Source organism: Onychostoma macrolepis, chromosome 23 (genome assembly GCF_012432095.1).
Source record: "Onychostoma macrolepis isolate SWU-2019 chromosome 23, ASM1243209v1, whole genome shotgun sequence".
NCBI classification, from domain to species: domain Eukaryota; kingdom Metazoa; phylum Chordata; class Actinopteri; order Cypriniformes; family Cyprinidae; genus Onychostoma; species Onychostoma macrolepis.
This window is the reverse complement of record NC_081177.1, coordinates 19,798,581-19,824,677: the sequence shown is the minus strand read 5'-3', so window position 1 is coordinate 19,824,677 and position 26,097 is coordinate 19,798,581. Positions and strand designations below refer to the sequence as shown.

The 26,097-nt window shown below is 38.4% G+C and overlaps 1 protein-coding gene and 1 pseudogene across 1 annotated transcript in view; both read left to right on the top strand.

Annotated features, from left to right (window-relative positions):
* Nucleotides 1-9,005, top strand: part of ntsr1 (neurotensin receptor 1 (high affinity)) — a 33,302-nt gene extending 24,297 nt beyond the window's left edge. The window contains exons 3-4 of the mRNA XM_058763699.1: nt 902-986; nt 7,699-9,005. Coding sequence (XP_058619682.1) covers nt 902-986; nt 7,699-7,948 — 335 coding nt within the window. The 3' untranslated portion in view covers nt 7,949-9,005. The remainder of the gene's footprint in view (nt 1-901; nt 987-7,698) is intronic.
* A 15,207-nt stretch (nt 9,006-24,212) lies between these two features.
* On the top strand, nt 24,213-25,867 carry LOC131531767 (uncharacterized; annotated as a pseudogene).
* The last annotated feature ends 230 nt before the right edge of the window (nt 25,868-26,097 follow it).

Genomic DNA, 26,097 nt, shown 5'->3' with positions numbered 1-26,097 from the left:
AAATGCTCCTGAACATATTTAAACAAACAAACTACTGAATATGAATTAATATTTACTAGAGCAGAGACAATATTCTAGTACACACTTACATTTAATAGTCTTTTTTTTTTTTTTCTTTGTAATGAAATAAGAGATAATTTCTGCCAAATGGTTTTTAACAACATGACTAAGGAGGGTAACCTGGAATATGTTGACATTCATATTTATCTTGATGGATGGCACAGATATGTTCTAGCCGTACATGATTTGTAATCTGCTATATTTGTATTAGGTTTTATACATAAAACACAAGCAAAATAAATTGCTATGTAAAGCCATCTGTGTTTAAATTATGATATTCAACTGTCTGACAATGTGACAATTTAAATAAGAATGGTTGTGCATATACAGTTTACACAGAAATTCATTCTGCTTGTGTTTCATGAATAAGGCTTATAATTTTGAAGCTAACTAAAAACAAATTAATATGGACATACAGTGTGAGGAAACCGAATCAGGAAGCAAATGTGTGTTGTCACTATATGAGAGTTCAATAGGTTTGTGCCTCTAGTCAAGAGCCTCATACAAAGATACAACAGAGATTAGTGAGTCAATCCCTGCTTGACTCGGATCAGACCTGAAGGGGCGGTTAAATTGAAATGGGATCAGTAAAGAATGAGACAGATCAGAGAAAAATAAATGGCTCATGTAAAACTGGCAGATACGAATCCATTTCTGTCAAGAAATAAATAATGAGTCATCTGTTTCTACCAAATGTGACTATTACATGCTGAAACCACCAGCAGGGCTCTTGAAAACTGTTTATTTACATAGATTATTGCACAAAGGTGGAAATGCTGCTTATTATGACTATGTTTTACCTATTTATTTTTATTTTTTTAATATATTTTATTCTCCACAGGTGCCGTGGTCATTGCTTTTGTGGTGTGCTGGCTGCCATATCATGCTCGAAGACTAATGTACTGCTATGTCACTGAATGGGCACCGTAAGTTTCAATTCAAAGACAACTGAAAAATCACAACACAATACAATAAAACGGTAAAGCATGCTCTCAAATCTTTGATTTGCAATATTCTACTGGACAACATGCACAAATGCTGAGGTTAAAGATGCACAAGTGTAACTGCAATTCCCAACCAATTTCAAATTCTTCTGTTTTTTAGAGACAAAGTTGCTGAAGACCAAGAGCTTCTTATGAATAACATACAAAGTAGCTGTAAATAACATACAAAGTCAAAAAAAAAATTAATAGTTATAACCTGTAGCTAGCTCACTGCACACTATAGCTCCACAAATCAATGCTTTGTTCTGGGCAGCGCCTACAAACAGCAGTGCACATAAATCACGATGCATCTGGTGGTGGTAGTGATTTCTGGGAGTTTTCTTCAATGATTTAGGGCCAGATCGATAAATCTGTGCCATATGCTCCAACACTCAGCTTATAATTCATATAGAGCAGCACTACATACATGGTGCAAACTGATCTGAACAGTTTGTCAGCTTGTACATGTGATTTTTATCGGTGGCTGACTTCGGTGGCCGTGATTTTGCCAAGTAAGACATGTTCCTGGATCAACATCTTTTGTTGATCCTGGATCAACATTACCCTACCCCTAAACCTAACCTAACCCTACCCATAATTTATTCCTAAAATCAGTGTGAAATGATAGCTGATTAACAACGGCGTAGAAGCATCTAACCCTGATCATAAGCCTAAAACAGATATTTCCTGAAAAGTTATCCCTCAATTCTGATTGGTTGATTGGAATGACGTTCCAGGATCAACAAGGATGTTGGTCCAGGAACATGTTGTACTTGGTGAAATCACGCTGACCTTCAGGTGCACATACCACCTCATTAGATGTCAAATGTCCAGAAAAACGTGGCATTTGAACACTTACTGAAAAATGCATAAGTTTCGATAATTACAACTAGATTTAGAAATATGTGTGGTGCTTCCCTATTCAAACCTAGTTTAGATTACACAGCTCGGACCCCTTTCTTTGTAATTCTAGAGGGCTTTAGAGCATAATTCTATTGGATTTTTGTTCTGGAGTTTTGTCATTCACAAGGTTTTTTATTTATTTATTTATTTTTCAAAAATTATACCCCTCTGCTTAGTAAGTCATGCAATTTATGTATAAAACCAAAGGTTTAAGGCAATTTATAGGGCAAAATGTAATACTGTCAGGGTGTTTGTTCAAATCCAAATCATGACCCTAAATATGAACAGTATCAATAGTAATGCTTGTCCACACAATGAAATGATAGAGATCTGTACATTTTGGCCACAGTATTGATTGCAAACGTTACATTTTCTTTTTAAAACAGAAGTCCTTTAATATGTGCCAGTGAGCTGAGGCAGTGCTTGATGTTGTAGTACATTTGATGTTTTAGTAAAGCAGAAAAAAAAAAAACATAAGACTAGGAGTGAAAATATGAGAGGAATCAAAGATGTTATGGGAGGCAGCATTAAGGTTTTGATTAAAAAAAGCTATATGAGGACAGATTATCGAAAGTAATATAAGATTAAGCAGTTGTCAAATTAATCAAAATGATCACTGTCAAAATACAAATGTGGATGTTATGGATGAATACGAGCCTCATAATGCCAATCTACCAGTTTTTTATTTATTTATTTATTTAAGGTCTTTTCATTTATAAGAAAAGTATTAGAGGAGACTCAGGACATGTGAGTCTTACAAGCATACATTTCAATATGACAAACTAAACTGCTAGAGAATCACTCTGGTTGCTGTATAATATTCTCAATCTCCTATACAGCCAGTCAGCCACTGAATTCATTCATCATTCATTAAAATCACAGAAAAGGGAGAGATCTCTCCATCAGATTTATGATTCTTCCCAGCCTATGTGCTGTTTAGCTTTTTCACATGCAGGGTTCATCATCGGTGTTGCCTTAGGGAAATCAAAAGCTTCACTCTGATGACCAACTAATTATTATCTTTAAAGATAAATTGCATATGAATTATTATACTCATTATTTATACTTTAAAGGTCTTCAAGCTGAAAGAGTAGTCTTCAGATTTTAAATACTTTTAAGAAGTGTCTCGTGAAGACTGAAATTATGATAAAAGCATTACATTTGAAATTAAATACAAGTGTAAATTGCATATATGGAGAGATAAAGGGCAAACATCAGTCTCATAAGTCATCAGAGCCAAACACGTTTTCCTGATGATTTAGTCCATTTGTCTCCAAAACCGATGGCCGTCTGATGTGTTTTTTTTTGTTTTGTTTTTTTCTTCTGCTGGGTTTCAGAAATATAGGTAGTGCTTTTTATTAGCAGATGAATGGGTAGATATTTAGGTCATTAAGGTCAAGCATTGTTACTGGCTTAAGATGGCATGGCCACAGACTGGTTATAAAATGCCTGATGTATGTTGCACACAAAAATTGTAAGAGCTTTTTGAAAACATCAAGCCATAAACTAATTTGTCTGGCATACAGATTTTTTATCAGCCCCAAGGGAAAGTTGACAGTTTTGTTTACGAGGTCCCAGGCTGCTACAATGTGCACCATCAAGAAAAAAACTAGTTTGTCAAAGTTTTTAAGGATTGCGACATTGAATGTTAATACCCTTCCTGAGCTGATAAAGATTCACAGTGATTCTGTCTTCTGTGGATATGCTACATATCTTAATCCTGATGTGATCAAATATCACTGGAATGATGCATTATGAATATGACGTCTGCCCAGTGTAGTCAAAACCCAATTTCCTTTTTTTGCGTATGATGACGAGACATGAACCCAAGGGATATAAGATTGTTCATCAGATTGCACTGGGGCAGGTCAAATGCAACCTTCATTTGAAGCATTTCACATTAATATTACTCATACACACTCAAATCACTATGCAAAATCTTTCCTTTTTCCCTCTCAGCCGCTCCTGGAAAAAAATTGCTCTCACTTTCAGCACAACAGAACATTCAGAATAATTACATGCAGTGCATAAAAGTCTTCACAATCAAGCAGATTTCAATTTACATGGGCCATAGCTGTCACAATCAGTTGTTGGAGTGCCCAGCTTAGCCACCAGAGGACACTCTCTTTGAGTCATTGTTTGTGTGTTGTGGACTGCGTTTACCATCACATTTTGCACTCATTATTGGTTCATTACTGCCAGCTGTTTATCATTAGCTCATTAGCCTCACCCTATATATACCTTGTTCATTTTGTCTTTAGTTGTGTTAGTATTGCATTCTGTTTCTGTGTTGCTATCTTTGTGTCCTGTTTTTGCTCATGTGGATTATGTTTTTGGACTCTGAAAATAAAACTGCAAATGGATCTTTTTGTGTGAGGATCCATGACAGAATACTGACACCATTTACAGATCCAGCAGCTAGACTGAGCTATTGACTTGTCGACCATGGGCATTCAAATTCTTCCTCCTGCTTCGAAGGAGCGGAAAGCTCGGCTTAGGATGTTGGCAGATCTTTGGCAACCGGGGATGCAAGTGGGTGGACTGGCACAGACTTTTTGGACATTGGCGGTAGGATTGGAACTTTGTAATTCTGAGCTCAGCAAAGAATTGAGTGCTTGGACAATCCCTTGCCTCCTTTTGAGATGGAGAGGCTTAAAACTCTTGACTTTTGGAATTTCATTAACTATCTCCGTTACTGCAGTTTAGTGGTGTCATGTGGATCTGAGCCCACTGCAGTGCTCCCGAAGATGCCTGAATCTGCCATAACATCTCTAGAGGATAGTGAAGCTTCCCTATCTCTGACCCGCAGGCAACGACTGAGGAGGGCAGCTAAGTCTGCTCTGGTCCTGGAGGACTCGATCTTGGTAGTCTCGGAGGTTGCCACCAAGCCGCCCAATTTCATGATTGCTGCCATAATCAAGAAGGCCGTCTTTGCCTTTGGCCTCTGCGCTGTTCTGCGTGCATGGGAGCATTCAGAGTCCACTCCACAGCCCGCTCCGATCCAGGAGTCCTCAAAGTCCACTCATGAACCGCTCTTACTGCTGTTGCAACACGAGTTTGCTCCAGAGCCCACTCCAGTTTATGAGTCTGCTCCAGAGCCTGCTCGTCTATGAGTTCATTCCAGAGCTTGTTCCAATCTACGAGTCCACCCCTGAGCCCGCTCCAGTTCCTCCCAAGATGGCAGCTTCTGCTGCAGAACCTCCCGAGGCAGCGGTGTCTGTTTCAGCTCCTCTCTGGGCTGTGATGCCCACTCCTGAACTCTGTCTGTCCTGTTACGGCTAAAGAGACTGTTGAACTGTCTGCCTGCCCTGTTTTTGTCAAGGAGACCATAGCCGAGTTATCTGTTCGTACTATTGCAGCCGTTGAGGCTGCTATTAAACTTTGTGCTTCTCTTTGCAGTCATGGTGTCGTTTGGAGGTCTATTGGTCATGTTAGTCCTGTTGAGGTGGTTATCGGCCTCACCTTTGCTTCCTGCTTTGCCGGCTCCGTCCTGCCATTTTGCTGTGCCACCATCTCTAATCCCTCTTCCATTACATCAGTGTTTCTCAACCCTGGTCCTGGGCACCCCCCGACACTGCACATTTTGTGTCTCCCTAATCAAACACACCTGATTGAACTCATGAGCTCATTAGAAGAAACTCCAGTACCTGAAATGGGTGTGTCAGATAAGGGAGACATGCAAAATGCGCAGTGTTGGGGGGCGCCCAGGACCAGGGCTGAGAAACACTGCATTACATGGACCTGGCCCACCATCCCTCCCCTGATCCACCTCCCTCCTGAACTTTCTTGACTTTATGGAGCGTCTGGAAGCCGCTCTTTAGAGGGAGGGTAATGTCAGTCAGTTGTTGGAGTGCCCAGCTTAGCCACCAGAGGGCACTCTTTAAGTCATTGATTGTGTTCTGGACTGCGTTTCCCATCTCCCTTTGCACTCATTGCTGCCAGCTGTTTCTCATTAACTCATTAGCCTCACCATATATAATAAAAAAACCTTGTTCATCTTGTCTTTAGTTGTATCAGTATTGCATTCTGTTCTGGTGTTGCGTCTTTGTTTCCTGTTTTTGCTCAAGTGGATTGTTTTTTGACTCTGAAAATAAAACTGCAAATGGATCTCTTTGTGTGAGCATCTGTGACAATAGCATTTACGTAAACCCAAATGTGGGGTTAATATTAGTACGTTTTTGAAAGTGTTTTTTTGGAAAAGTCACACTCCAGATGCTTTTAAGATGTTTTTATTTAATCAAAAGACAGTAATTGTGACTATTTTTACAATTTAAAGATTATTATTGGGGGAAAATATATATATTTTTTTTAACTAACTTTTGATCAGTGTTGTGCATCCTTACTGAAAAGTATTATAATAGATATGGATTTCTTAATGTTGTAGGAAAACTGATACAGAGGAAAAGGTATGTTTTAGGGTAAAGAAAGTACTGTACATATGAACTAACCACGATTCATCTACAGCCATTAGCAGAAAATGCTTCCGGTTTAAAGCTATTTATCTGCAACATGTAGTGCAATAATGGAGATAAGTGAAGCTGAACACTGATTTCTTCAAAAGCTGAGCAGTAAACTAAATCTACAAATAATCTGAAATTACACATACAGACCACATAGCTTGATGTGTGTCTACGTGTTACTTTATGTAAAGGGAAAAAGGATTGGTTGAATGAAGATCATTGTCATGTTTATATCCACAGAAGGTATATTCTTACCAGCAATTAAACTACATAGATAAAAGAGATGAACATTTACTCACCTTCATAATGGCAACTCTTTTCTATGTAGTTGCTATAAATTGGGGACTGAGGCATTCAGACTTAAAAAGTATTTCATTCACAAAATTCTGATTTTTGGTTCAGATTAAAACAGCTACCAGTTAAAGGGGTCATATAATGCCCATTTTCCACAAGTTGATATTATTCTTTAGGGTCTAAATGAAAACTCCGTAACATAGTTTGGTTAAAATTTCTCATTGGTAGTGTAAAAAGCACCTTTTTCACCCTGTCAAAAACAGCTCTTGTCAGAGCAAGCGGTATTGTGTCATTCTCCTTTAAATGTTAATGAGCTCTGCTGACTCCGCCCCTCTCTTCCGAGCCGCTCTCTGAGGGGCTGTTTACTTTAGCCGCATTCATCGTGAAACTTGCTAATTAGCACATTATTAGGAAAGGCCATTTGCAAAGATTCATTTAAAAAACCTTGTACTCACTTTTTCTGGAGGTGAAGCTGGATCACGAATGATTCGCGCGAAAGACGCATTTAGGTAGATGGAGGGCGCATTCCCTTCAGCACAAAACCTAATCCTCTTCAGCCGCTCAGATGACGGGAGTAAATGACTACTGCTATGTTCATTATTACATCCAGCAACAAAACACCTCAATCGCTTAGGAATCATTCTTGTCTACATCTGCTCCAGCGGTGAAACAACTGATGACAGCTCACTCAGGGCGGTAAGACACCAGTGCAGTCTGTGTTGAAACGCTGCTGTCAATCAACTATCGTGGGAGGGGCCTCCGATCTTGTGACGTCACACGAACAGCTCGATTTGAGACAAGGGAAAACATATTAGATTTAAAAAAAAAAAAAACACAGGATGGATTTTTATCATTATAGGATAGTTGTGTACAGGCACTGCCAACACACATTTCAGTACAATCAACTTGTAAAAGTGGATATAGCATTATATGACCACTTTAAAAATATTTTATATGCATGCTGCACCAACAAACTGTTTTGTTTTTTTCTTCCACAGTGCTCTCTTTAATTTCTACCACTACTTCTACATGGTCACCAATGTGCTCTTTTATGTCAGCTCGGCCATCAACCCCATCCTCTACAACCTCGTCTCGGCCAATTACCGGCAAATTTTTTTTTCCACGCTTCGCTACCTAATTCTGCCATGCCGCCATAAGAAACAGAAGCGCATTCTCACCAGACACTCTATCAGCATCTGCAGCAACCAGACCTTCTCCACCAATGTCATCAAAGAAACGATTTACTGAATGCTATCAAGATTCAGCCATTCCATTCCTCTATTTCACTCAGCAAAGAAGAGACCGCTGAAGCGAAGAATGTTTTAGTATTGAGTTATAATTACAAGAATTTATAATGTCCATGCTACTGAATCGCATATGGAGCTTTTAAACGTTGCAGAACTGGCACCAGAGACACTTATTAGGGCTGGGCGATAATTCGATAATGATAATTATCACGATATAATTTTCCTCGATAAAACGATATGAAGAGTTCGATAAATGTTTGATATAATGCGTATGCACCAAAAACAGAACGAAACAGCGCGACTCATTTGAATCGCGCCACACGGACCGTTTATCCGCTGGGATCACAGTTCAATCTTTTTATTTTTATACAGTCTATGGTTCAAACTGCCGCGCGGTGCGAGCTCACTAGAGCAGATGTGTTTACTCGGTCACGCGAGCATTAAACAGCGCTGTGAGATCCAGTGTGAAACGCTTGAATTCAGCGATGAACACAAATTACTCTGTGATAGTTTAAAGCCAAACAGGAGAAACACTGTGTGCAACGAGACAGTCAGAAGGCTTTTCAACCTACACATAGCCATGATTTACCATGGATTTACTGTAACGTTAGTAACACTCACTGCACCATGGTATTGTGGCAGAAATGTGGGATATTCACACTGAATTTCATTACAGGAGTAAAGGTATATAATTATAGTAAGTATGTGTGGTTAAGCTATAGCATGTGTGCATTTATACTGAATGTTTTTAGACTACTGTTTTTCATACAAATAGGCTACCTAAAAACCATATAGGCCTAGTTATATTTTTACCATGGTATTGAGTTTGTTGTATGTTATTAAAACCATATGTGTGGTTTTAACTGTGTTTATCATGATTTAAATGTATGCTACTATGGGAGAACGATGTTTAATTAAAAAAAAAAAAAACTTGGTCAGAATAAATGTATCCATATAAAACTGAGGTTGCTACAATTTTTCCATATGTTACTGATTTTGATAATGAACAAAAAAATTTACCTCTGCTTCCTAACTCAAGCTACTATCAAATGTGCATTTCTAAGAGACAAAAAAAGTGATATTATTATTATTAATAATATTATCAGGCAACCCAAACCTGTTTCTTGATTTTAAACAATATCACTCATTAGAACATGCAGAAACTAAGAAATAATAATAAAAAATAATAAATAAAAAAATAACTTTATTTGGATATTTATTTTAAGGAAAATTAATGTTCTGGTTTCTACAACTTTCACTTTGGAGCAAAAAATCTGGCTTTAAACAAAGATTTGACATTTATCGTGATAATTATCGATATCGACTGATATGATTATCCTTTTTTTTTTTTTAATTATCGTGATAATTTTTTGGGCCATATCGCCCAGCCCTACTTACAATGTTTATGGGAAGAAATGTAGCACAAAATACACACAAAAAACAAAGAACAATGTGCCGAAACTGTGTAAATACAAAAAAAAACCCTCATGTATATCCAGATATTCATTGTTTTTCATTCGAAGTATTAAATGTATATCTTTGTTGTGCAGCTAAAAGAGTGAAACGTTTTTTTTTTTGTTTTTCTTTTATATTATGAAGGGAACAGACTGCAGACATTCACTATTGTGTACACAATCTTTCTATCCAGTTTATGTAATTTACCAACACTGGAATAACTGAACACAAGGACATACACCATTATGAATTTTATTTAATTCACTGGTGCACAACAGGGGCTTTCAAAGCAGAGGCTGCTACATTGTCAAAGAAGTGACTCTTGCTCACAACACACCGAGACATTGTTGCCATTCCGTCGCCTTAGCAACAGTCTGTGTGCAAAAAGGCAACGCTCGTGTGCAAACTGGAGAAGAATGCAGGATGACGGAAAATAAATTATTCTTTCATTCTAAAGTAGCTTCATATGAACACTGCCTTGTTCTGCAAGTTGCAGAGGGGAGAGTCTTCAGATTGCAATGATAGAATGTCCAACATGGCTCACTGGAAAAACGAGCCTCTACAATTTTAAATTTTTGGTAAACCAAGTAAAAATTATTTTATAATTGGTATATAGTAAACCACTATAGGTGGTACATTTTTAAATGTAATACAGCATTAACCTTTAGCACCACTCACCAGAACATTTTATTTCCATTGTTTGCCAAATTCAGGTTCATCTGTTTTGGGGAAAATTGAATGCAGTTTTAGAATTACTCAGTGGACATTTCACTTTGTTGAACATACTACAAAAGGTGTTAAGGGGCAACTTATCGTTTTGCATAAATGTTGCCACAGGCACAGTTTTCCAGTGAGCCTTGGTTGAGAATATGTGTGGCTGAAGGAAAGCGGAAAAGCAGCACACAATAAATGTTCAGCTCATCTCTTATAAACTCTGTTCAAAGACTTGTGGACAGTGTCGAGATGAGCTTTATATCAAACATAAGTCAAATGGAACCATTTAGAGAGAGATGAATTGACTAGAATAGTAGACAGAGGGTCTGTGACAATGATAATAATGGATAATAATGGATAATGGAATGTGATAATACTAAAGAAAGCCAAAGAAAATGGGAAATTTGAGACTGCTGTTTTTTTTGTGTGTGTGTGTGCCTTAGAGGTGAGGATGAGTAAGACGAGGAAGCTCTCTAGTTCATGGTGCAGTATAGATAACTGATTTTCCATGAAATGGTAGAAAAAAAGGCGTGGCCATGGGGACTTGGGGCAAAAATGCCACTAAATGCCACAAAAATGCTCCTGCACAAACAAACTGAATCTATTACGTCTGTTGCCAATAAAGTGAAAATGAATAGACAGTGTCGATTATGGCATTAAATTAAGATCTGTTCACGTTGCACCGTATTTTATTTTAGGCATTTTTACAGTGTTGCGCATTTTAACAAATCGCACACAATTCTGTTGAGCTTTGGAATGCAATAGCCATTCAGATGAGTCATCGCTGAAACTCATCAGTTCTGTTGAGAGCGTGTTCTCTGACAAAATCCAGACAAAGCGCAGAATCATATGTATGTACAATGTAAGTAAGAGATTAATTTCATGTATACAGCCTCAGTGATTATAATACTTTTTTTTTTTTTTGAGAGTGCTCGCGATAGATCAAAGTTAGTGATACTGTCACGTTCTATATAAAATTTATTTGCTGTTTGAATAACCGTGGAAAGGACACGTTATATAATTATCAATTTCTAATGTTTTTTTTTTATTTATTTATTTTTATTCAATTGTAATCACGTTCAATACAAATTCAGTCCCCTTATTTTATTAGCCTACATGACACCCATCTGGTTCTTGCCTAAAAAGATGGGTTTATGATGTTTAATACATTTGGCTGTTTTTAGTCTTACCCTGGAGTTGCTTCACCCTCCGCCTATGGTAGAAAGTTTGTTTAATGTTTATTTAATTGTCCTGGACTTGCAGTCCACCTGACACCTAGTGGTGTGGATGTATTTTGCATGTAGCAATTTGTAGTTACCGATGCAACTGACCGGTGTTGTGCCCAATTCTGACCCCTGCCAGATTATTACCCCCCTAGTATTGGTAGGTTTAGGGATAGGTGTGGGGGAGGGGTTAGGATTATGGGTGGGGTTAGGATTAGGCAATCATATAACGATAACGAGAGGGGTAATAATTTGTCAGGGGGTCGAAAATGGGCACAACGCCGGTCACAATTAATTTAATCCACAAGTGAAAGTATTCAGCAAAGTAGTTATCACGATAAAGTATAATATATTCATCTGGTCATGTGATTGCAACGTGGCCGCCCCATGAATCGACCAGTTCCATGTAAAATAAAGCTTTTGTTAGGCTCCTGATATGACTGGATTTTTGATGTATATATGGACCACATTTTGGTGCCGTCTTGTTGAAATCCATCCACATGAACCATCATGAGTGAACTCTAGAGAACATGGTGTATTTTCACAGCAGGGAGGAAGCTGAGCACTTGAGCGGAGTTGTGTGTTGAAGTATACTGAATGGAAAAAGAGTGTGTAACATGTGGGTATGATGGCCAGGGCTATAAGGGTATAACAAGAAACATAAAAAGAAAAAAATGAGAAAGTGAACGGTATGAGAGACCACCTGCTGAGGCTGTAAATAAAACAAGACCAACGCAGTAAGAAAGGTTAAAATGTTTGCTTGATGGCTCTCTGGGGTGAGAGAGATCTCATTTTGTTTGGATGATCTGCTTCATCGTTGTTATGACTCTTTTTTTTTTATTGTAATTTTATTGTTGTTGCCTTCAAATCAATACCTTTCCTATGTAAGCCTGAAGTAAGGCTACACTGTAACTTATTGCATGGCGCTAAACTTTACAGTGTTTCAGATCAGCAGTAATCAGATTCACAGTTTACATGCCTTTAGACTGTGCCTCCATGCTCATAGTGTCATAAATCACATAAATGAATTCAAAAAATCAAAAAAAAATTAAAAATCTGAATTGATGTTGAATAAATCAATATAATGTACATTCCACAGTTGATGTTAACTTGTGGTGTGAAAACAAAATGTTAGTATTGCAGTTAATACTGGAATTGAATAGTATTATGTGTTGGTGTTGATGTATCTCATTATTATTTCCTTAATTATGACTGAAATTCTGATTGTTATGTTGTATTCATTTTAATGGGGGAATAATTCTGAATAATAAATTGTTCAAAAAGCTTTTCTTATACATCACACTTTAAATGTTTATAAAGCTTGTGATGTTTAATAATGGATTTCTGCCGATCCATTACAGTCCACTAAAATTTAATGAGTTTGTTTTGCAAATAAGTGAATAAAAATGGAATTATGTTTTTCTTGTGACTCAATTTGTATTAGTCAGATAATTAAAAGCACTAATACATCTTTTCTCCGTGTATTTGTGATGAATTTCTGTGTAAATAGTATTCCATTAAAAATTAATTACAGAGGTAGATACACAAAATATGAGACATTCTAAGATTTTGCCATTCACTTGACTCTAATCACACACACATGCAAACAAATGGCTGAGCTGGTTGACCTTATCAGACTGTCTTCAGGTTATGCCCAGTCTGGGGTCTGTGATGGATGTGATTGTTGTGGTGACTGGATCCCAAAGGGAGGAGCAGCACTGAGAAGCAGTCAAACATTATTGGGCTGTTCAATCACTTCTGAGATCTTGCCCTGAAGCTGGGGGCATCCTCATAACCATGATAAAAATAAACCTTTGACTTTGACTAAACTGTTTGACGTTCACACTCCAGAGAATTCAAGGATGCTCTAAGACCAGTTTGTTAGTTTTTATCCTATTTTCCATATGTGGAGGATACTTCAATCATCACCTTTGTTTCACAAGGTTTTCTGGGAAAAACTTTACAACAAGGTTAAATTTGTTGTAAACATTGTCATTAATAGTTAAGCCTAATGATTTAGCTATTTTGAACCAACAATGAACAATACATACACAGCATTTAATCATCTTTTATCTTGATTTTGAGATAAGTATATGTTAAATTGACAGTTAAAATTGTTTTATTTTTTGTATGTAAAAATAAAAAATGATATGAGTCAGGGAAAACAGTTTCTCATATTCAAAGACTCATGTCTTTCAAATTACACCCACCTTAAATCTCTGTCTTTGCATCCCATGAAACCTTATTATTGTTTACATTGGCACATTTACAGACCATTTCATTAATGTAATGATCCTCCCTGCAACTACATAATTAGTAAAAACAAGGAAACTCTGATCAGAAAGAGTAATATCCTGAAGATTCACTCTACATTAATAAGGACTAAAGACCTTTGAGAATGCCACCGTGTTTCTTTAATGTCCAGTGCAGATTCAGAGGCACGAGTAGTCAACAATTCACAGCCCACACATGTGCTTAATTACACATTCAGTAAGGGCAATGAGCTTGTGACTCTTCCAGCTTCATGAAGCAAAAGTGGAAATGAGTTTCTCTGTAGAAGCAGCCAGAGAGATTTGCAATAATCATGCAAATTCAACTGGAAATACTTTAATGAGTTTATATGGTCAACTAATGTGACTTATGAATTTAATGATATGACATCAAATATGGATTAAATGGATTAAAGGTTGGCAAATATAATATAAGTGTAATCCATGGTAACTTGCTCATAAGCATCTCAACACAACTTTCTCTCTGTACACTTAATAGGAGAGATTGTAAGTGGGGCAGGTTGTCAAAAGGGAAGATTTCATTAAGACTGGTCAGTAATTTCAGTAAAGACAAGGTTTTGAGTCAAATGAGTCAACTGTTGTTTTTCTCTTGCAGATTTTGCACGTTGGTTTCAAACACCTGTCAGAAATTGGAAAATTTTTCTAAACACTCTCCTCCAATTAAAATTTCCGTATAATGATATTTTGCTGTAGCTGTTGAGAAACAAGTGTAAACACAATAACACCACTGTAATGATTAGTCCACTGCAGGAGAGCGTAGCAAGAACCCAAGTGCAGTTTATTTACAAAGTGATCGAAAATACAAACATAATCCGAGACTTGGCATGGACAAACTAGACTCACAGACGGGTTACAACTTCAATACACGACAAGGAACAAAGGCAACAACGTGGCTACTTATAGCAAACAAGACTGGACACATGACAAGAACATGACATAATGAACAAGAGAACCAATCAGAACGTGACACAAAGAACAAGGGAACCAATAGCATGAAGACATGACGGCAAGGGAAGCTTGAAACAAACAGGAACCGTGACTAAACTTCAAAATAAAAGACATGAAAACATGAACCCAAAAACAAAACCCAAACCCCACATTACATATCCTCCCCTCTAAGGGTGGCTCCAGACGCCCTGACAAAACACCCAGCCCAAAAAGTCCAGGAGGGCGGTGGAGCGGAGGCGGAACTGGGGGAGGGATGGAGGGCCAGGCCCATGCAAGGGAACAGGATTTGGATCATGGCATGGCAGCGGATCGGGACTGTGGAGCAATGGTGGGCCTGGACCATGGACCAATACACAACAAGGAACAAAGGCAACGACATGGCTACTTATAACAAACAAGACTGGACACATGACAAGAACCAGCCAATCAGAACATGACACAATGAACAAGAGAACCAATCAGAACGTGACACAAAGAACAAGGGAACCAATAGCATGAAGACATGAGGGCAAGGGAAGCATGAAACAAACAGGAACCATGACTAAACTTCAAAATAAAAGACATGAAAACATGAACCCCAAAAACAAAACCCAAACCCCACATTAAGTCAAGTCAAGTCACCTTTATTTATATAGCGCTTTTAATAATACAGATTGTGTCAAAGCACTTACCAGTATCAAATTGGAGGACAGAGTGTCAGTAATGTATAATGATAAGATTAAACACTCAATTTTCAGTGAAAGGCATTTCATTATTGAATTCAGAGATGTCATTGTCTAGCTCAGTTTAGTTTAAATAGTATCTGTGCAATCAAATTGGCAATAATCGCTAGAAATTAAGTGTCCCCAACTGAGCAAGCCAGAGGCGACAGCGGCAAGGAACCAAAACTTCCTCTGTGACAGAATGGAGAAAAAAAAAACCTTGGGAGAAACCAGGCTCAGTCGAGGGACCAGTTCTCCTCTGGCCAGACGAAACCCGCAGTTCAAACGTTTATATTTCTATTTTTTATTTTGTTGCAATTTCCAACAATAACAATATTATGTAGTTAGGTATTTTATTATATTTTTAGTTATTTTGTTATATTTTTAGTTTTATTGTATTTTAATAAAAGGTCTTCACTGGGGATATGTCTCTGGGGCTCATCTGGGTGTCCTGGTCTCTGCTGACGATCAGGGCTGTAGACATCATCTCTTGGTGCTGATCCACCATCTGATCGGATACGGACTGAGAAACAGGCCGCGAAGAAATATAGAGCTGAGTATCATCAGCATAACAGTGAAAGCTAACACCATGTCTCCTGATAATATCTCCCAAGGGTAACATGTAAAGCGTGAAAAGTAACGGCCTTAGTACTGAGCCTTGAGGTACTCCATACTGCACTTGTGATTGATATGATACCTCTTCATTCACTGCTACGAACTGATGGAGGTCAGATAAGTACGATTTGAACCATGCTAAGGCACTTCCACTAATGCCAACAAAGTTTTCTAGTCTATTCAAAAGAATGTTGTGGTCGATAGTGTCGAACGCAGCGCTAAGATCCAGTAGAACTAATAAAGAGATACAACCACGATCAGATGATAGAAGCAGGTCATTTGTAACTCAAATGAGAGCAGTCTCAGTACTATGATACGATCTAAATCCTGACTGGAATTCCTCACAGATATCATTTTTCTCTAAGAAGGAATATAATTGTGAGGATACTACCTTTTCTAGTATCTTTGAAAGAAAAGGGAGATTTGAGATCGGTCTGTAATTAACTAGATCTTTGGGGTCAAGTTGTGGTTTTTTAATGAGAGGCTTAATAACAGCCAATTTGAAGGTTTTGGGGACATATCCTAATGACAATGATGAATTAATAATAGCCAAAAGAGGATCTATGACTTCTGGAAGCAGCTCTTTTAGTAGTTTAGATGGGATAGGGTCTAACATACATGTTGTTGGTTTAGATGATTTAACAACTTCATACAATTCTTCCTCTCCTACAGTAGAGAATGAATGGAATTGTTCCTCAGGGGATCTATAGTGCGCTATCTGATGCGATACTGTAGCTGACGGCTGCAAGGATACAATTTTATCTCTGATGGTATCGATCTTGGAAGTAAAGTAGTTCATAAAGTAATTACTGCTATGCTCTTGGGAAATGCCAACACCTGTTGATGCTTTATTTTTTGTTAATTTAGTCACTGTATTGAATAAATACCGAGGGTTATGTTTGTTTCTTCTAGAAGAGATGAAAAGTAATCAGATATAGCAGTTTAAAATGCTTTTCTGTAGGATAGGGTACTTTCCCGCCAAGCTAAATGAAATACCTCTAGTTTAGTTTTCCTCCAGCTGCACTCCATTTCAGAAGAAACTGAAAAACAACAGATGCTTCCACAAGTAATCTAACACGATCATCCGACATAAAACAGCATCAAAACTGTGTAACGTTATGGAATAAAATGTTGACTCATGAAGTCTTTTTTCAGCATTTTGTTTAAAATGTTGTTTATTTATTTATTTTTTATGAAACTTACCCACGTTCAAGTGTTTTTAAAAAATGTTACTGTTAAAATGTATAAAATGTTACTGTTTACAAGAAGATGTAGAACCTGGTCGAAAAGAACACACACATATAATCTTAACTCAGAACATTCCAAGGAATCTTACTCTCCATCGCAGCGTCGTAAAATTTTACAAATGACCAACACAACGCCCAAAGTATCTGACTAGCTTCCTGCCTGTTCTCCTTATCATCTCATGAGACCCATGAAGCTGGGAGAAGAACATCTGGCCACCCTTTTGAAGTTGTTCCTGACAATGTTGTTCCTGACCGGTTTACCATAAATAAAGTCGAATAAACAGACAGTACAAAGCACGTGGGATCTGGACATGCTCCAGCACAGACCCTTCCTGAATCCCCTGACTGCTTTCGACCATAAGTCAATGATGGTATCAACAAGAAAAGACAGATATACGTTGACCAGACCTCAACAAACCTACACCACAGACATCCTCATGACCTCATAACAACTCCCTTTTCTTCACTGCATTCCAAGAGAATACGCGCCTCTTTTCTCTTTCAACAAAAGAGGCACCCAAACTTTTATGGACTTTGCCAAAAGGACAATCAAGAAAAGACTGCTGCTATTAAAGCAATATACTCAAGAGACAATGTATATATATATGAATGTGGTATTTGATGTTTTGTTTATCTTGCTGTGGTTATTAGAACTTAGGATATTTTTAATCTATGACTTAACCCTCTTAATAGGTAAAATTATAGGTATTCTATATGACAAATACCTCATGTTTGATGTCTTATATATATCTATATATCTATATATATATATATATATATATATATGCTTGGTGTTTTATGTTATGCATGGTGTGTTTTAGTTTGATCTTTGCCTTATAACTGCCTTTTTGAATAGATGGCCGTGTGTAGTATTGGGTTAAAGCTTATCTCAAATGCCGGAAGTTATTAAGAAGTTATTAAGAAATGTGCCTCACATGATGGATGAAACATTAAGATAATGTATGCACGAAGAGAAGCCGTGCTGGGCGGGGCTCCGCCCTACAGAGACAATATGATTGGATCAGACAGTGAATAGGATGGACTTACATCAGTCTGATAAAAAACAGACACCCAGCTTTGGAAAAGCTGCGGAAGAAAAACTAAGCTGGAAAACTTGGCTGCTTGGAAACTTTGGTCTCGCCTCACCCGCCTACAGACTTAACATCTAGCTGATCATCTCAAAGGACATCTCAAAGGACACTCTGTCCACGTCTGACCAAAGTAACTTGGAAAGCCTGCAGCGTAAGAACTTCAAAGCCTTGCCATTTGCACTGCCAGGAAGCCACCAATCCAAAGAGGATTCCCCGAGTGACGTCACGCGACAACGACACATGAGCGCGAAAGTCTGGGATTTCCCTCAAGCAACCATCCAGAGAGAAGAACAGCCTTCAACTCAACTCAAAGCAAGTAAACAAACAAACAATCTCTATTTGCTGAGCTGAATTGAATGAATCTTTAAAAGATAACGATAGTCGAGTTTTCTATTTGTGACGTCTTCAGGTCGTCTTGATTCTCAGGAAAGAGAATAGCCTTAAACTTTCTTCAAACTGCTTTCATCTTGCCATAACGTGTGTATGTGTGTGTATGTGTTTTGTTAGTATTGTATCATAGAATAGTAAATAAACTCTCGTTTCATTTTTAATGGATGGTCTGGTGCCGTGATTTTCAAATCTGAAATTATTTGCCAAAGATTTTGTTACCTGTGCTCTTTGATTTACCCAACCAATTCTGTATTATTATCGTGGCCACCACAATAAGCCGAATTGCTAAAATATACTGTATTAATACTCGCTGGTCGAGTCGTTAATAAGGTACAAATTATACATGTTTGATTAATATCAATTAATCAGATCAAAATCGAATTTCTACGATTTGATTCCCTAAAGCTAAAATTATAAATAAAGGCATGTGCCTGGATATAGTGCATGGATATAGGAAAAATAAGCGTGTTCCTTGTTTTATTCCTATCATAAGGCCTTTCAATAGTTTTTGATCTGCATTGCGTAATCCGATGTGGAAACAATTAAACTATTATCTCCCTGGCGAGGATATCAGATAAGCTAATTGTTTATTTCTCTGCCACTTTGATTCACTAAAACAGTGAATGTAAAAAGCGGCACTCAGAAGGAGTGGCCAAACGCGTTCTGTGGGAAAATTATTGATCTTGATCAAGAAATGAAAATTGTGTGATAAAAAAATCCACTGTGTTTTTCCTGTGAAAACAGATCAGAAGTAGCGTTATTGAGGTCCGCCGCGGCCTCGACAGCGTTATTGTATTAATTACAGTAAATCTGTACAGTAATTTACCTCATTCGAAGGAGTGAGTGGTCAGCGCTATAAAGATAGGAAATCTAAAATAGTGCTTGTGGTTTTTTTCCAGGAGTGAGAGGCACCCACACCGCTGTGTGTAGGGAAACTGTGTATAACTCACATCCGGGTGTGGGTCACCATAGTGACCGCTTTGGCCGAGAAGCGTCATAATAATTAATCGGTGGATTAATTTATCTCGCTCTAAACGAGTTGAGATTATTCAGCGCGATACAGAGACAAGAATCTACATAGTGCTTTTGGTTGTTCAGTGCAGAGCCAGTTCACGTGAGTTAGACAAGTCGCAGCTTAGAACTCACAGGCCAATGTGGGCGTGTTACTGACAGCCTTGGCCGGAAGTCCTCCGAGATTTTTTTTTCCGAAAAATTTTCAGTGCGTGGGCCCCGCCCCGACGCCATTTTGAATCTGTTGTAAACAATAACATAGCCCCAAAGCTAAAGCTAACTGAAGCTAACTGAAACCTACTAGGCAGAACTAGTAGCATTTGAAGCTAGTGATTAGCACGTAGCATTCTGTAGCCTGTAGGTTTGAATGCAGTGTTTTGCAATGTTGATGTGACTTAACGTTTACAGCTATACGCTAAGATTGGTCACGTCATTTCCTCCCTCTGCTTTACGTTACTCATTCTATCCGAGTAGCATCTGCCTGCAAAACCGGAGGCTGCATTTTCAGGAACGCATTTCTAAGACCCTTGGTTTTTAGTGACAACGCCACCTACCGAATTAGAGGACCAGCGAAGATGGATGACAGTCAGAGTGTGAGTATCAAATGTGAATCAATATTTATTTGTTTAACATTAAAAACAATTGTGATGCATTTCATTTGAAAGTTAACTTGGCCGAAGTGATTTGCTAAATAGTCTTGAATGCATAGCCATCATATATTAGCCTCTAATGCTGTAAAATTAATTAGCACATTCATTTAAGGAAACTGTTGCATGATAAGCCTGTGTTGAATTATTGACAGCACAATAAACTGTAGCACGTTCGTTGTGAAAGCTTGTTAATTACTCGTTGTTTTTCCATTTGAATTAAGTTAAAATAATCTTAATGTTTTAACTGTCACGAGCTCACAGTCAGCCTGTTTAAAGTTACCCCACAATACATGTTATGAGTACGTCTCTTCATTTTGACATGGTTTTATAATGTTGGTTGAGACATATGACATTTTAATAGTCAGACATAACAGAGAGGCCATCATAATAATTGACTGTTAAAATACCACGTGTTAGATTGTGTCATTTACTGTGTACTGTACTCTATATGAAGTGCTTTCAAGGACACAGCTCAGGGCAGGCAATAGTATGACAAAAAATAAATAAATAAATTGGTCAAGTATTGTAATTGTTTTTACACAATGTCCAATGTATCCTTTTTTTAAGCGTTAACAGTATTTCTGTTAACCTAGCAGTGATTATGTTCTCCATTTACTATTTCAGTGAAGTGGAAGAATTGAATAGGGTGATAGAGAAACAACTGAGAAAAGAGGTGAGAGCATCCAGGTGGTAGGTAGTGCTGCTGCATACATCACAACGTGTGCTTTAAATATTTAAATTCATGTCAATAATATGTTATTTCTATTCAGATGTCTTGCATCTCTCTCTATTATTTTTTTTTTCAGTTCAGATGGGCTTTATTGACATGAATGTTTCAAGAACCTTTGTTCCTACAACATCAAAAAAAAAAATTTCCAAATCTTTTAACAGTATGCAATAATAGTATTATGAACATTAATTGGTATGAAGATTGATATCATTATTTTTGGATCGTATATGTGTGTGCACTCTGTGGTAACTAAGATCTTTTAAATATGAAATTTAAAATTAGAGAGTAGAACATGTTCAACTAAATGTTCCTTATTTCATTCACTTCTCTCTCTTTCTCTCTCTTATGAGTCAGTGAAGACGTTGTCCATGAAGTTCTTTCTATGTGGTTCACGTCATGAACAAATTAGTTTTTGTGTGTTCAAGTTCAACTGTTGTAATAGGCTATATTATTTTATAAAATATACACAATCTTAAATCTACCCCAGAGTCATCCTTGTGTCTTCCCTCTGTACTTGAAAATGTGGTTGATCTAGTGGCTGAAAAGACTATACCATGATTCCTTGTTTATTTTACTTGAGTTATTATATTATGCTACTTAGACCCAATAATTACTCAACAGTCCTAGGAACCAGGTTTAATTGCAATAAAGAAAGTAGTATTTGGGTGTAATAAAACTTAAAAAAAAAAAAAAAACTCTAAAATTCTAATGTAGTTAAAACTGGGTGGAAATACTGTCTTAGTTGCACTTTTTTCGGTCCTCCAAAACTAGGGTCCTGGAAATGCATTCCTGGGACTGCGGTTCTCTGGCTCGGTAGGTGGCGCTGTCACAAAAAAATAGGGTCCTAGAAGTGCGGTCCTACAACTGCGGTCCTGAAAGTGCGGCCTCCGGTATTGCAGACGGATAATATTGTTCTATCCCTCTCCTCCCATTTAAAAGGACTGTAACAAGTGCAAACTTAAATAAACCATTACGGTGCACTGTGGCTAATTATCATGGGAAGTTAGTTAGCGAGCTCACCTGTGGTTTAATAAGCATTTGTGTAAGGTTTTTAGCGGGTATCAGTTTAATAACTGGTTTTATTAGGAATTAATTCTGGGTTTTGGCCTCATTACTTTGATAATACAGTGATTAAGTAAATTATGAACTGTCCCTATTATTTAATCGACATCAGTTGATACGTTGCTATTGTCAAGTATTTGAAATTGTTAATTGAATGTCAGAATTAATTACAAATTTGAAATTAATTTCATTTCATTAAGTAATTTCAGCTCCTGCTCCCACCTAGCAACATAGTCACGGATTAGTTAATCATGGGGGCTTTGATAATTTGACAATAACTTTAAGATCTTAATCATTGACTATCAAAGTGTTTAATTTTCTGGCCTGAAATTTTTTAATTTTCTTTAGAAGTAATTAGGATGGTACAGATTAATTTGTTCTTGTGACTTTCATGACACAAGGAGGAATTAGTAACTTGTTATAGGGATCCAAGTTCAATTCAAGATTGGTAATTTAATTTAATAATTAATCCCAAATTTTAAAGTTTAATTTCATTTCATTAAATAATTTCAGTTCCTGCTTCCACATAGACTGATTAACATAATTATAAGTGTTTTTATAATTTAATGAATTATAAATTGCGCTTATGAATTTTTAATGACATCAGTGAATGCTAGGAACCTGCTATCCTTGGGAAACCAAAATTTGTAATTTAATTTCATAATTAATTACGAGTTTGAAAACTCTAATTCAATTTAATAATTAATTACGGTTCCTGTTTCCAGATTGCAACAATAATTGCTGATTAATGAAATGTTAATTGCTCTGATAATTTGAATGACAACCATCTTTGGATTTTGATAATTGATTATCATTATTGCTCTGAAATTTTTGATTTCATCAAATTTTGGGTTTGGCTTCCCTATTTCAATGATACATTATTGACCAATTTTAATCCTAATCATCCTATCAGTTTTAATGATAACATCATTAAAGTATAATTAGAAACCACAATTTCTAATTTGAAACTAAATTCATTCGCAATCAAGTTCTGGTCCTACTTGTTAGGCCTTATTTTCTCTCCTTCAGTTATTTAATTAACTCAGCTAAAACTTTATGGAGTTACTCTTGGCTTAAGCCTAATAGTAAATAGCGCTCCCCCTAGTGCTTGGCTGGTGAAGTGACATTGCCTCCACGGTGGGCCCGGCCGTGGGATTCCGCTGGACAATTTAACTTCTCAGCAAACTTAGGGCATAAGAGACTTAACCTCCCAATTAAGCAAAACCCCAAAAGGAAATTAGAGTTTCCTCAAAACTTAGGACAGTTGATTTTAGCCTATTAAAACAGCAAAACCAACCCCCTAAGCGTATCAATCCAACAGCGCCACCACGCTGACACCCTTGTTACTAATCCTAAAATTGGGAGCAACTCCTCACTCTTCTTCCTCTTCTCTGGTCTCCTTGCTGCTATCTCCTAATTTGATTATTGTTACTGTGTGCTGAGATTGTGCCTGTAGGATTGTCACAAGCAGAGGACTTTAACCCTTGAACAGGTATTTGTGAAACTTGAGACGACATTTCAAAACTGTTTCCATTTAATGTCCCCCCTGTGAAATCCTACCCTGCCAGGCTAAAACAGGTCACCGAGAAGGTAGACGTCGAAAACTTTAAGCACGCACGCACGAAGGACACTCAAACTAGCGTTGTGATGTCAATTTGCCATTAAGGGACCAGTACTGTCATTGCTATTGTTTTCCTTCACCCCCATTTACAATCCTCTGACTAGAAGCACCCTTCTAAATAAGACTTAATAAAAGAAAACAAGAGAAAAATCTGACACCAGAAAGGAGTATTTTGTTTTGTTTATTCTGTTTTCACTTTCCCTTACAGGAAAAAGGGAAGCATCCAAGTATTACCCTGTTCCTTGCTCTGTTGGTGTTCTTCTTTCCTTTCTCTGTTCTCCAGCTGTGTGTGTGTGTGCGTTCAATTTTCCCCCACAGAGGCTACAAATTAGAAGCACGCCCCCAGAGGACCACAGTCACAGAGAACCACACTCAACATTAGCACACACTTTACATTGCACTCTTACACCCCTGTTTGCTTTGTTTGTTTTGTTTTGTTTTGTTTTGGTTTGTTTTGTTTTTCTCTTCAAGGTCTGTGTCAGTCGCGGTTCAAGATCCCCCTCGTTCCGCCAAAACATGTCTCGCACAACAGAACATGTTGGCCACTGGGAAGACCTAGGAACATGGCTCAGTTTGGCGACAGACAGCCTCCTCCCTAAGCTCGAAACACTGCTGAAACACTCAAACATCAGACACAGGACCAGCTGGATGACAACATAACAAGCCTCAAGGCACAAGACCCAAGTCAAAGCTACACTCACAAAGAATTAGCCAAGATCACCGGCTCCTTAAGTCACACACTCATCGCCACCCTCAAATTGAGCGACAAGCATACTGCACAGCTCCAGCAGGAGCTGACACGTGCACAACGACGCATTGAGCAGCTGGAACTGGAAGCTCAGGAATAAAGGGAAAGGACTGATGAGGTGGAACAAGGCGCTGAGGAGGAGATCAATAAGCTAAAAGAAACCCTAGTAGCTAACACCCAAGAAATGGAACAGGTCAAGGCAGACTACGTTGATCGTTCTAACAAGCTACAGTATGCAGAACAGCTACTGGAAAAGGCAAAGGCTGACTTCAGGGATAAAAACAGCAGAATCAAAGCCCTTGAAACTCACCTGGATGAGTCAAGAAACGAGATCAGCCGCCTAATACAACAGCTCGACGACCTCAAAGAGGAATCCGATAGTTTCCAAGAGGAACTCAAGCACGCTTACGAACTGCACCGTGAGCCGTCGAGGACACAACGCGCACCGACTTCACCCCTGCCGAGCAGGACCGGGTCACTTGTTCCTGGACTGACACATGACCAAAAGGTGGAGGGGGTGGTGTTGAAACATTCACCAGCTCCCTCTGAAGAACTTCACCTCATGGCAAAGCCAAAAGAACCTGCCGCAACCAGCCGCAGATCGTCGCATGGCTTGGACCTGAAAGACCTCAACAAGCTCGCCAGGAACATTGGCAAGCGTGCCAAATAGCCAAAATGTCCAAGCTTACCTCCAAGATATCGATTTCCATCTGGAAATGCGACCTAACGTTACGGACAAAGATGTTTTGAACTTCAAAACTCTCTTCCTGAGAAACCTCCATCCCGGAGTAAGTCACCATCTTGGCGTTCTCGCATGCCCACGAACAATGAATGCTCAACAGTTGCGAGACTTGGCGCAGAAAGCCTACGGCAAACAAAAGATGGCCTCAGAAAAGGGCTCCAAAACTCCAGCAGTTCTTGACTTCAACACTCAAAGTCAAGGGCTGGCTCTAGAGGGCACCGAACGCCAAGACACTGCCAAGCCGCCACCCAGAGAGTGGAATGCACCCTCGTCCAACAAAGAACGAGACTCCCACGCTGGTACCCGATCTAAACAGAGGTACGAACGCTGGGATGGACCGCATGGACGTCAACGCTCACCTGGACGGAACTGGGAGAAGTCATGGGACCAATCAAGGCCTCAGGAGAATCAATGGGAGAGATCATGGAACCAGCCAAGCTCATTTGGAAACTCAAGAGGGAAAAGCTCATGGGAAACTCCAAGGGAAAACGACAAACTCACCCTGGAGCAACAAGTCCAAGGAATCGATGAAAGAAGTCACAAAGATCCCAAGCTGACCAAGCTCAAACACCACTGTGTTTCGACTCACAAGAGCTGATGAAAATGATGATGAAAGAGTTCTTCCAACGAAAGGAGGAGGATCGGAAGTGGGAAAAGAAAGAGAAACCAGATTCAGCCTGACTAGCAGCCGGAAGAGAAGGCAGCGACCAGCTGACCCAACCAGGCACAGAAAACAGCACTCCCTCACCTCACTCTCAGAGAACCGTAACTACCACGAAATCCCACGTGAAAGCCTAGCAACAGAGTTAGACACTAACTCAACACCCAATCCTCTAAATCACAGCAGCGTCCAACAAACACCTGCTGACGAATCCCATCAAGTTCCTGAAAGTGCTGTCTTGGTCGTCTGC